This window comes from Doryrhamphus excisus, linkage group LG2 (assembly GCF_037039965.1).
Source record: "Doryrhamphus excisus strain RoL-2023G ecotype Guam linkage group LG2, RoL_Dexc_Guam_v1.1, whole genome shotgun sequence".
NCBI lineage: Eukaryota > Metazoa > Chordata > Actinopteri > Syngnathiformes > Syngnathidae > Doryrhamphus > Doryrhamphus excisus.
This window is the reverse complement of record NC_136358.1, coordinates 3,527,939-3,541,168: the sequence shown is the minus strand read 5'-3', so window position 1 is coordinate 3,541,168 and position 13,230 is coordinate 3,527,939. Positions and strand designations below refer to the sequence as shown.

The 13,230-nt window shown below is 41.4% G+C and overlaps 2 protein-coding genes across 3 annotated transcripts; one reads left to right on the top strand and one right to left on the bottom strand.

Moving 5' to 3' along the window:
• Positions 1–3,040: 3,040 nt before the first annotated feature.
• LOC131125071 (cytidine deaminase) lies at positions 3,041–12,709 on the top strand. 2 transcript variants are annotated; one of them, XM_078795623.1, is made up of 7 exons: positions 3,041–3,352; positions 5,785–5,906; positions 10,594–10,667; positions 10,917–11,033; positions 12,065–12,176; positions 12,246–12,303; positions 12,388–12,709. In XM_078795623.1, exons 4-7 carry the CDS (start codon positions 10,961–10,963, stop codon positions 12,499–12,501), a joined length of 357 nt encoding a protein of 118 aa, XP_078651749.1. In that variant the 5' UTR covers positions 3,041–3,352; positions 5,785–5,906; positions 10,594–10,667; positions 10,917–10,960; the 3' UTR covers positions 12,502–12,709. The 2 variants fall into 2 exon arrangements, with proteins under 2 accessions (XP_078651749.1, XP_078651757.1); XM_078795631.1 differs by lacking the exon at positions 10,594–10,667.
• Positions 3,891–9,247, bottom strand: tm4sf5 (transmembrane 4 L six family member 5). The gene is made up of 5 exons (XM_058066218.2): positions 8,965–9,247; positions 7,723–7,803; positions 7,420–7,562; positions 5,766–5,958; positions 3,891–4,046 (listed from the first exon to the last, which is right to left on the bottom strand). The coding sequence occupies exons 1-5, from the start codon at positions 9,136–9,138 to the stop codon at positions 4,029–4,031; spliced, it is 609 nt and encodes a 202-aa protein (XP_057922201.2). The 5' UTR covers positions 9,139–9,247; the 3' UTR covers positions 3,891–4,028.
• Positions 12,710–13,230: the final 521 nt, after the last annotated feature.

Sequence of the window (13,230 nt, the reverse complement as noted above, 5' to 3'; positions counted from 1 at the left end):
GGGCGGCACGGCGGCCTAGTGGTTAGCGCCTCGCAGCTAGGAGACCAGGGTTCAATTCCACCCTTGGCCATCTCTGTGTGGAGTTTGCATGTTCTCCCTGTGCATGCGTGGGTTTTTCTCCGGGTACTCCGGTTTCCTCCCACATTCCAAAAAACATGCTAGGTTAATCGGCGACTCCAAATTGTCCATAGGTATGAATGTGAGTGTGAATGGTTGTTTGTCTATATGTGCCCTGTGATTGGCTCTCGCCCGAAGACAGCTGCAGCACCCCTTGTGAGGAAAAAGTGGTAGAAAATGAATGAATTTATCTTAAGTTTATCTTCAATGCTAGCAAGGTCGGGTACTAGCAAGAGTTTTCAATCAACACCGGCCGCTCTTGTCTGTTGTTGGAACAGACCTGGCCAAACGATTGCTGATCACGTTTATAAATCCCTGTAGATAATGCTGATTTTACCTTTGATCTCAGCTACCTTGGCCATCTTGGGTCAAATTGCATTCAAGATAAACAGGAATCTTGCAAGACAGGGCGAGGGATGTGTATATTTTAAAGGGATTGATACATTTTATACATTTATTTGCCCCAAAGAACGATCTGGGGGATAAAAAATGGCCCCTGACCGCACTTTGAACATCAGAAAAGTCATTGTTGTTCCATACAAGTATAACAAGTATATTACTTTATGTATGAAAATTCAAACTCATTCCTTTGTGCTTCATAAACAATGCTAGCTTCCTAAGAGAGCCAATATAGCCTCAAACTGGGATGTTTTTTTTTTACCTTTATTTTCCCAGGCAAACAATTTAAGAACAAATTCTTATTTACAAATGCAGCCTGAACAAAAAGCAAAAGCACTTTGAACGTTATATAAAATTTCAAATATCAATACAGTAAATATGTAATACAAAAGCGTCAATCAACAACATTAAAGTGACAGTACACAGTAACAGTAAACTGGGATGTTTCCATTGCAGGACGCGTATAGAAAAAATAAAAGCATGCAGGGGTACACCACTTGCACACTATCCTTGTTCAGCATGTCCGTTTTATTTCTAAAAAGTGACAAAAAATAATAATAAATCAGTCCGTGTATGTTGACATGTGTTGTAGTATAGTTAAAGTTTTATTTTCGGAATGTGCCACAGACCAAAAACAACAGGAGGTGCTGGCCGTAAGTGGACACCCCTGACTGAAAACTGTCATATTTATGATTTATGGCGTTAAATAAGAACGGACAGTGCGTCCAAAGTTCATGTACTTACACATCCTGTTTGACAAAAAAAAAAAAAAGACACATTGACCAACGCGAGTTAATGAGTTAAACCAGCAGGTTAAAATATAAAAATCCGGATGAAAAGTCTGACAAGAATGTGTGGGATCATTAGGAGTCCTCAATTAGCACACAGCAGCATTCCGGTTCATTCCTGCTTCACTTGTATCCCAATGCTTTGTGAGTTGAGCTTGGAAAGATAATCACATAGACGACGCTGAATGGGGACAAAAAAAAAAAAAACATTCAGCACCATTCAGAGCCGCTTGGGTGCTTTTTTTGGGGGGGGGGGTTTGAGTGGGGGATGGTGATGTTTGTTACATCACACTTGCACTTTCCTTAAGGCTTGAGTGGACAACGTGCACGCGGTACGTGTCGCACAGTGGACTCTTGTTCCTGTTTGTCACCCATTAGCCCCACTTACCCAATGCCGCACGCTGGCAGTCATTACAAGAACCTTTGACTTGTCCGCTATGTTTAGATGTTTCACCTGAACGTTAGGTAATGATTCCCATGAAGCCACTCTGTAGCAACAAAAGCTTATAAGCTTAAGCCGTACCTCTTCTTGTTTGTGGTAATATGCTCAGCGGCCACTGGAGGGCGTTCTGAACTTTGACCTTGTCTGGACGCCAGCAATCCTATTAGATGTGTCTGTCTGTGCGATAATCATCAACAAACTTTACACACCGATCTTTAATAACTTTAATACAATGTTTATTACAACAGGTTTGATTTACTTTGATGGCAAATATGTATGAAACAGAGAAATAGTTCATTTTTAAGATGCTTCATTAATTCAGGGGTGTCCAAAGTGCGGCTCCGGGTCATTTTTTTAAAAATTAGTCCTTGACATATTGCAAAAATGTAATCATTATTGTTGTGATATATTATTGCATAATGTAATTTGCTTTGAATAGCTTAGCATACACTGCATTGGGATAGTATTTACAGTTCAAATTCATTCATTCATTCATTCATTTTCTACCGCTTATCCTCACAAAGGTCGCGGGGGTGCTGGAGCCTATCCCAGCTGTCTTCGGGCGAGAGGCGGGGTACACCCTGGACTGGTCGCCAGCCAATCACAGGGCACATATAGACAAACAACCATTCACACTCACATTCATTTATTCATTTTCTACCGCTTTTTCCTCACGAGGGTTGCAGGGGGTGCTGGAGCCTATCCCAGCTGTCTTCGGGCGAGAGGCGGGGTACACCCTGGACTGGTCGCCAGCCAATCACACGGTACATATAGACAAACAACCATTCACATTCATTTATTCATTTTCTACCGCTTTTTCCTCACGAGGGTTGCAGGGGTTGCTGGAGCCTATCCCAGCTGTCTTCGGGCGAGAGGCGGGGTACACCCTGAACTGGTCGCCAGCCAATCACAGGGTACATATAGACAAACAACCATTCACACTCACATTCATTTATTCATTTTCTACCGCTTTTTCCTCACGAGGGTTGCAGGGGGTGCTGGAGCCTATCCCAGCTGTCTTCAGGCGAGAGGCGGGATACACCCTGGACTGGTCGCCAGCCAATCACATGGCACATATAGACATACAACCATTCACACTCACATTCATTCATTCATTTTCTACCGCTTTTCCTCACGAGGGTTGCAGGGGGTGCTGGAGCCTATCCCAGCTGTCTTCGGGCGAGAGGCGGGGTACACCCTGAACTGGTCGCCAGCCAATCACAGGGTACATATAGACAAACAACCATTCACACTCATTCAGTTAAAATTAATTCATAATTAATTTTCTTCCATCCACGCTTATGTGGGTCCAGGTTCCAAGGGTGACAGTCTCAGTAGGGAGGCCCAGACTTCTCAGACCACTTCCTCCAGTTCCATCCGTTGGGAATAGCAAGGCCAGCAGTGAGACATAATCCATAATCCAGCGTGTTCTTGGTCTGGCTCAAGGCCTCCTCCCAGGTGGGCATACCTGGAACACCTCACCAGGGAGGCATCCACAGGAGGGATCCCGAGCCACCTCAACCGGATCCTCTGGATGTGAGCGAGCAGCGGCTCTACTCTGAGCTCCTCCCGGATGACCGAGCTCCTCGCCCTATCTGAGTCCAGGGTGAGTCCAACCACTTTACGAAGGAATCTTTTCGGACGCTTGTATTTGCGATCTCGTTCTTACGGTCACGACCCAAAACTCTTGACCATAGTTCCAACGCTCCAACCTTCCCTCACTCGTAAACAAGACCCCGAGATACCTGGGTCTAGACCTTGCTCCCAACCATGGCCTCAGATTTGGAGGTGCCGAGTCTCGTCCTAGAGGCTTCTCAGTCAGCTGCAAACCACCCCAGAAAACTTTAAAGGTAGCAGACATGACATGCTAAGGCCCCCAAACTGGTCCATAAAAATTATGAACAGAATGAGTGAAAACCGACAGACAGCCTTGGGGTGGCCCGTACTCCTGGAGCACCCCCCACAGAACACCCCAAAGGACACAGTTGAATCCATTTTCCACGTCCACGAAGCACATATAGCATTGCATTGGTTTCAACATCTTTCATTCACAAAATGCGTCAAAATGTCTCCTCCGAATCATTCAATCTTACAAGGTTTGGACACCCCTGAACTCATTATTTCAAGTTCTGCTTATGGAGAGACCATGCCCCCCCCTCCCAATCGCAGTTACCAAATATGTTACCTACTTTAGCGGTTGTACCATAGGTACAAAAAGATCTGAAGTGATAGAAGAGAAAAGCCTTGAGGAAAAGGACTGGAGACATCATCTACACATGCTTTCACAATCCACTTTCATCCTGCAAAGAAACAGAGAAAAAGCTAAGTTATTATGACTGAAAAATGAATCAATAGTATTCTTATTCATAAACTGCACATTTTGCATGCATCCTGTTTTGCCTCAGATACAATCTCGCATTTGCAACCAAAACAGCTTTAAGGCAACGCTCCTTATGTGAGCTTGTATCATGTTACATAATGACCAGCTATGTTCAGGCCTAAACTGGTTCACCACAGTGCACACTTTGTCTTGGAAAAGGGTCTCACACACACACACACACACACACACACACACACAGCTACACATCTGTAAATGAATAAAGCAACAACACGGTAATACAACGAGCATCTTTGATTACCGAGACAGAAGGTGGACAGCAGTGGTGTCTTGCAACGCGATCCCAGAGAGTTTAACATTTTCTACTTTTCATTGCTGTTGCCAAGACGAGGACCAATGGGGAAGCAGGAGTTTCATTGATTGACCAATGAGCCGACAGTACACAATACTTGTCATGTCAGATTTATCTGAGATATTAAAAAAAAAAAAAAAGAATATGGCCATATAAACAAATAGTAGCAGTGTACCAGAGTACACATTTACACGGACATTTATTTTAAGTTGGGCGGCACGGCAGCCTAGTGGTTAGCGCCTCGCAGCTAGGAGACCAGGGTTCAATTCCACCCTTGGCCATCTCTGTGTGGAGTTTGCATGTTCTCCCTGTGCATGCGTGGGTTTTTCTCCGGGTACTCCGGTTTCCTCCCACATTCCAAAAACATGCTAGGTTAATCGGCGACTCCAAATTGTCCATAGGTATGAATGTGAGTGTGAATGGTTGTTTGTCTATATGTGCCCTGTGATTGGCTCTCGCCCGAAGACAACGAGCATCTTTGATTACCGAGACAGGTGATGTAAAAATGTATTTTGTATTATTATTTTTATGACAACTCTCAGTTCAGGCTGCACGATGGTTGAGTGGTTAGCACGCAGACCAGGGTTCAATTCCACCCTCAGCCATCTCTGCGTGGAGTTTGCATGTTCTCCACGTGCATGCGTGGGTTTTCTCCAGGTACTCCGGTTTCCTCCCAATATTCCAAAAACATGCTAGGTTAATTGGCGACTCCAAATTGTCCATAGGTATGAATGTGAGTGTGAATGGTTGTTTGTCTATATGTGCCCTGTGATTGGCTGGCCACCAGTCCAGGGTGTACCCCGCCTCTCGCCCGAAGACAGCTGGGATAGGCTCCAGCACCCCCCCGTGACCCTCGTGAGGAAAAGCGGTAGAAAATGAATGACTACTTTAGTAGTTATCATATTAGTGGAACAGTCCGAATACTTGTCATATTGTATGTTATATAAGGCAATCCAACAACAAATGCACAGTAAATACATCCATCCATTTTCTATGCCACTTATCCTCACTAGGATCACAGGTATGCTGGAGCCCATCCCAACCATCTTTGGGTGAGTGTCGGGGTACACCCTGGACTGGTTGCCAGCCAATCACAGGGCACATATAGACAAACAACCATTCACACTCACATTTATACCTATGGACAATTTGGAGTCGCTAATTAGCCTAGCATGTTTTTGGAATGTGGGAGGAAACCAGATATATAATATTATATAATATTCACCTTTAAATTCAATTGGACACCCTGAGATAGAGCAACCACACTCTAGTTGTGTGTGTGTGTGTGTGTGTGTGTGTGTGATTTTTGTATTAGTTTTTCTCACAAACCTCCTTCCTGTCCCGGCAGTCCCCGCAGATGCAGCCTAGGCAGCCATTGACCACCTGGATGCCGCACAGCACCAGCTGCAGCACGCCCACGGACAGCAGGATGGAGAATAGGACCACGTGCCACATCACCGCATTCTTGGGGTACTGGCATATGTTCCATATGGTTTGGTTCACCAGGTAGCTCTCACTGCCACTATGAGGGTTATAAAATGCTTAGCAATTTATAAATGTGAAAGGTATAGAATTTCATACACACACAAAAAGTCCCACTATTATGTATTTGAAGGTTTACAATATGCTTCTCTCTGGAAAGTCGACTGAAATTACCATCTGAGCCATCTGCATGTCATGTTTTCTTCAACTTTTATAGTGTTATTAACGCGTTAACGTTGACAGCCCACGTATAAGAACATCAGCTGCAAAAGTTGTCTCAAGCCTGACACCTCGTGGATTGTAGTGGCTACTACAGCACATCCATTTGCTCCACGCATAGTTTGCTCCAAGAGTGCAATTGAAATATGATAAATTATAAGTAGCTAAAACAACATTTGATTAGATAACTAATTACAACCTCATCTGATGGGATGTATAATATGTATTTTGTGTAAGATAAGATGTATTTTAATATCGGTGTTTCTCAACCGAGTGGGTCAGGACCCAAAAATACGTTGTGGATAAGAAATCAAAAATGACATTAGAATATTTTTTTTTTTACTTTGAAATACAAATACTCAACAATACAGGATATTTAGATTAGCTGGGTAAATATCAGTATTTTTAAAGTATTATTTTATCCTCCCTATCCGTGTGGAAGTGGTAAGTTTTTGGCTATTTAAGTTTAAAGGAAATAACTTGAAGGCTACCATTTAGGTCGCTAGCTCTCTAGTTTGCGAGTTAGCATGTGTCTCAAGACCCTGCAGTTGCGCAATATGTTGTAAATAAAAAGAGTATAAATGTGACTATAGTCGTGATTTGTCATGTCTACAGGGCTCTAATAATGCTTTGTTCATTTTAATCTGAAAAAAATATATGTGGTTTCTTAAGTTTTTATTATTTGCCGTGTTATTATTATTATTATTATATTTATTTATTACTGATTGATTGATTTTCTTTATTCTTGATTTGTTTATTTTTCATCTTATTTTGGGCAGAAACAGTGCAATGTTTTATCAGAGCTTTTATTGTAGAAAATCGGAACCAAAGCACTGAAAAAGTTTGTATATTTTTCTGTTTTTAATAGACGCATTTTTTTTTGTTTTTTTGCGGCCCAGCTTTGCCCAGGCCCTAGCTCCAGTGGCCCCCAGGTAAATTGAGTTTGAGACCCCTGACCTACACCATATATAAAATCAGTTTTTATGCAGTGGGTTTCTTGTGCAAACAATGGTCAGTCACACCTTGAAGTGGACATTGATTGGCCGTCGCTGTGTTTGGCCTTGTTTAGAATCAGCTTATTTTAGTTATCAGCCATTTTAGCGAGGAGGGCAAGGTGAGTAGCAGAGAACTGACGTGACGTCTGTCCATAAAGTGAGAAATTTACAGTACAACGCTGCAATATTGGTCATCTATCGGGAATTAAAAAGGGGTATCGGACCATTCCAAGTTTATACCCCGTGAGCAGCTTATGTGAAACGGTTGTCTTGGCAGAAACACTCACGTCCCGAGATCCTCAAAGGGGTATGTCCAAACGTCTCCAGCCACCCGACACTTGGGTCCGATGGCCAGCCCGGCCGAGGCCACGCTGCTGCAGTAGACGGCTCCAACCAAGCCGAAAGCCGATGAGAACACAGAGTTCAACATCTGGTGGCGAGAGAATTGTTGATTCTGACAAGCTCATAAAGCTCACATGGAACTAACTAACCTTTTGTCGGCGGTCATTATCTGACGAGCGCCGGCGCCCATGTCTAATCTCTACAACCTTTAGTAAATGTAAATAAATCTTCAAAATGACTACACTCACCCGGCAACGGTTGCCGCAGCAACCATTTCCGCAGCAACCCTTGCCCCCGGCCCTGATAGCGGAGCAGCTCGGACACAGCATCTGGAAAAACGACCAAAAGCAACGTTTTCATGTAAAAAAAAAAAAAAACATCAAAGATATATTTTTGACATGTTTCTTATTTCTTGAAATGAATAGTTAATGTGCGACACTTCTACTCGGGAAGTGGAGACGAAACTGCACATTATCAGTGTGATAAAACGTCCGATAAGACCACACAGACCTTCTAATTTATTGATTAGGTGATTTTATTGAATCAACAATTGAACAATTCTGCTGCACCATGTAGTCATACGAATATAAAAATGCATTTATATGATGTAGATCCATGTGGTGCATTCTTAGCAGCAGAATAAATATTACTATTTTGTTAGCGATGTCAAATAACTTTTAAATAAACAATTCATGCTACATTTTGTACAGCAATATCAATATTCACCTTTCAGTTTGTAAGTATATTGTAAGTATCAATAATTCTATAAACATTGAGGCATAATAACAAGGTTTGAATTCAATCTTGTGAGGCAACAATGTTCTTACCAGCTTGTAAAGACCTTTGAGACTATTTTGTGATTAAGGGCTATATAAATAAAGTTAAATGACAACTAATTCAACTAATTGGGGTCACAATTCAAAATTACATTGCCACTTGTGCAGATATTAATAAAGTAATATAACAGCACCAGAAAATGAGAAAAACTAACAAACAAAAGGTTATCTTAACTCTATGTCTTTTAGTGACATGTTCGGCTGTAATATTTCTATTACAGCCTATATATATACATTTATATACATATACGATATACATTTCTATGATAGAACGTATGGGTCGCGCCAATGGTGTTTGAATTTATATTATTTCTTATGGAAAACCTGCAATGAATGAATGACCCTAACAATGGCTGCACTGTAGTTAGGGATCAACCTTCAATAGTGCTGAACTCTTTCTCCATTGTGGTTATTAACGTTACATTTTATATTAATATAATATAATATTTATTATATAAAAATATCATTATATAATAATAATTATTATATAATAATTATATAATATAATATTTATTTTATAATTTAAAAATTATACATTAAAGTGTTTACTTATTTAACTCCTGAATACGCTTCTAAAAAGAGAATACTAAAAACTGAAGATGAAGTCAGAAAATATTTAATAAAAAAATAAATAAAAATCCCACATTTACTTACAAAGAGGCCTCCTCCGATGAGCCCCCCCATCAGCCACACTTGCAGAGAGATCTGATCATTGTCCAGGCTGTTTCCATCGGGGAAAAAGAGCAGCAGGTTGGCTATCATGCAGACAAAGGCCGAAGGCAGCAGGATCAGGCCCACCAGTCGGGCACACTTTCCTGTACAACACATTTCGCCTATTTTGCGTTTCTGGCTTGGGTGGGAAGAAAGTGGGTGAAAATGAGTGGCGAACGATGGGCACACCTCGCACTGACAAGATTGGAGCGTCACAAGGTGAAAGTCAAACACTACGGGGCGGGAGGAGACGGGGACAAAGGCCAAGGGTGGATGTTCGCTTTTATTTATTTTTATATCTATGCATCCTCTGATTGGCTTCAGATCAGATATTTTAGGGAGGGGACAAACGTGAAGCTACTTGAAGGCGTGACATTTTTTAGCAGGGCTACATACAGAAAATGAATGGGGGGGGGGCACCGTCATACATTTTGTACATGAAAGGTGATCAAAACCTGGGGTATCTGAACAAAACATCTTAGGTTTTAGGAGCTCTTTGAATATTCTGACCCTTTCATATAGCTAAATAAATAGCTTTAATATATATTATATACAGCTGCACGGTGGACGAGTGTTTAGCACGCAGGCCACACAGCTAGGATACGCGGGTTTGATTCCCTGTGCGTGTTTCCTCCCACATTCCTCAGAATTAATTGTCCATTCCAAATTGTCCATAGGTATGAATGTGAGTGTGAATGGTTGTTTGATTATATATGTGCCCTGTGATTGGCTGGCCACCAGTCCGGGGTGTACCCCGCCTTTCGCCCGAAGACAGCTGGGATAGGCTCCAGCATGCGGATAAGAGTAGAAAATGAATGGATTAAAGGGATACATGAACATTTATGGGGCGGCACGGCGGTCGAGTGGTTAGTGTGCAGACCTCACAGCTAGGAGACCCAAGGTTCAATTCCACCCTCGGCCATCTCTGTGTGGAGTTTGCATGTTCTCCCCGTTCATGCGTGGGTTTTCTCCGAGTACTCCGGTTTCCTCCCACATTCCAAAAACATGCTAGGTTAATTGGCGACTCCAAATTGTCCATAGGTATGAATGTGAGTGTGAATGGTTGTTTGATTATATATGTGCCCTGTGATTGGCTGGCCACCATTCCAGGGTGTACCCCGACTCTCGCCTGAAGACAGCTGGGATAGGCTCCAGCACAAAAAGCGGTAGAAAACAAAACGAATGAATGAATGAACATTTATGGTTATTTGTTTACCTTCACTGAATATGTGATTGTTGACAAAGACACACTGTGGCAGTGAGATCAACATTTATTTCTTGAATAGTGTTTCTCACCTTTTTTCTCAAATGCTGCAACTTTCAACTTTCTTTGGCTCCATTTTGGGTTATTTTGCATCCAAATGAGAAGCAAAGACCTGAGACGAGAAACACTATTGAATTCAAGACATAACTCATGGCAAAACACTAAGGTGGTGTCTGTGTTTATCTCTCTGCCGCATTGTGTCTTTCTCCCTTGATATGTGTTAATATGTAAAACTATAAAACCTGATCTATAAGCAATTTAAAAAACCCTAAACACAAATAAGTATATGACCTAATGACCATTTTTAGGCCTGGTATCGGTCACATCCCCGTGCCAAAACAAAGGTGGATGACGCTGATTTCATCAGCCCAATGAAACGAAGGTAAATATACGCACTGAGATGTCCACTGAGTTAGCTAACTAAGATAGCATTGGTGTAAAACATTAACCTTCACTCTTCCCTTGTCCTTCTGCACAACCTGCAAACCTGCACCATTCTCCCCCATTCTCTTCTTCTTCATGGAAGGTCAGTGTCTGCGACTTTGTTTTACTTTGAAATCTGCCTCCTCTTCAGAGTGTGTGACTTTTTTGTGGTTTTGTGGTGTGTGTGAATGTGTGTGTGTGTGAGCAGATAAGGTCAAGGAGCTCATTTCAAGATGTCTTCAGGCCCGGGACATGGCTTACTGTCCTTATAGCAGCTTCCCTGTTGGTACTGCCTTACTGACGACAGATGGTGCTATAATTACAGGTATGAACAGCCTCTAATGGGTGTTGGATGGGACAGATTGAGCCAACATGGATGCAGGGGGATATCGGACTGATACAAATATGGTGATATCAATTAATATTGGTACATTGTTTTATATTGTTGTATATATTGTTTGTTTATGCAAATATTTGTTTGCCGACAGACTTTGACCTGTGTTTTATTGTGATGATTATCATATAATTACTGTTTGGGCTCTTATTTTGGTAGTTTTTTCTGTTTTGCCTGGTCTGTGTTTGCCTGCTTTGCTTTTTCACTTTATCACTCGCACCTGTGTTGTTCTTTTATTTAGTTCAGGTGTGTAGTTTGTTGAATTGTTTCAAACCTGTCATAGCTGAGTCCATTGAGTCTATTATTTAAAAAAATCCATTTTACTTGCAATTGGTTCCTGCTTTGTACATCCTGGGGTCATCCTCACAATACCACAATGCCAAGATGTGACAATGGCCTTTTATTATGTACACACTGTTGAGGAATTAGTCATGCAATATCACTCAACAAAAACAAAAAATACTCTTGTTCATCTAAAAATCTTTTTGACATATTATTTTTGAAAACAATTTAACAATATATTAATATAACAATATTAAGAACACAACAAAAACGGATGTATTTGTGAAAAACAGTATCAATCCAATATGGCTACAACCCTTAGTGTGGAAACTATTGATATTACGGTGGAGTCGGCTATCTCTCCAGGCCACTCTCTGAACTATATTTTCATCACAATAGATAAAAATATGAGCTGGAAACCTCATATTACAAATATACAAAATAAGGTGGCCAGAAATATTTCAGTATTGAACAAAAAAAAAACCTTAAACTGTATTATGGAAAGCAGGAAGTGAACAAATGTAACAGTTACTGATTGTAAAAGTACCAGATGGAGGGGTAGGATTTAATAAGCTTTGCTTCTTCCTACTCCTTTTGGACATGTGGAACTGGGAACTGATGTTCAAATGAAATAAAACCATTTCCATTACCATTGTTATTATTTTGCTGCCTTTGTTTAGGCTGCAACGTGGAGAATGCATCCTACGGTCTGACGGTGTGTGCTGAGCGTACAGCCATCCAGAGGGCCGTGGCAGAGGGACACACACACTTCACAGCTATTGCTGTCACATGGTTTGTTTGTCATTTCATGCCACATTCCCATGCATCCACCCACAACATAATCCACCCCTTTTCTTGCAGCGATGTCAAAGACAGTTTTGTCGGGCCGTGTGGAGCGTGTCGACAGGTTCTCATGGAGGTGACGCATCTCTTTTCTCGTTTAGTTGACCGATTGCACGCTTAAGTAAACCTTCATTGCTATCGTATTACTCTGTCTCATCAGTTTGGGTCAGAGTGGACCATCTACTTGACCAAGCCAGATGGATCGTACAAAGAAAGCAGCCTGACTGAGCTGCTGCCCACTGCCTTTTCCCCAGCCCACCTCACAAAGAACTGACAGTTTGCCGTAACGCCAACATATTTGCAGTGAATTAAACATGGAAGAAGCCTAGGTGGATTTATTTATAGTTTACATTGTGGTTATTTTTGGCTTAATATTTTAGTTATTTTAGTTCCATCATTATTATTATTAGCATTTTCAGTACGTCAGAACAGGTGATAGATACTGCAAATTTTGCTGTTGACCCATAAATACACTTTGCTGATACCGATATATTTTTACTTTTTGATTTTTGTCTTTAATTTGTTGATCGTGATTCTACTTCCTGTGTTTTTTTCTTGTAATTGGGAGAATAGGAGAATTATGGGTGCAACTGTCGTTTTACATCACAAAAGAGTGGGACCAGTCTCGTTTGGGACGTACCTCCAGTACCTGAGAGAATATATTTATTGAGCTATTCCTTCAATTGAGAGCTGTCCTATCTAGTCTTTGAGCATGAACTGATGAGAGGCTAGTTCTGCACACCTTTCAGGCAAATCTGTGGCTCTCTGAGGGCAAACACAGCTGTGATGTACCCCATGGTGAAAATTTAGTTTAACACCCCTCGTTTATACATTAATGGTTGTGTGTCGAGTTATTTTAAGAGAACAATAAATTCACATTATTGTCCAAGCTGTACACTTTACATTGTGACCAAGTGTTGTTTCTTTATTGTCCTGTGAAAAAATATAATACTGTAGTGCTTGGTTACCGGTACATAATTCACTCCGGAACGATCGATAGGAG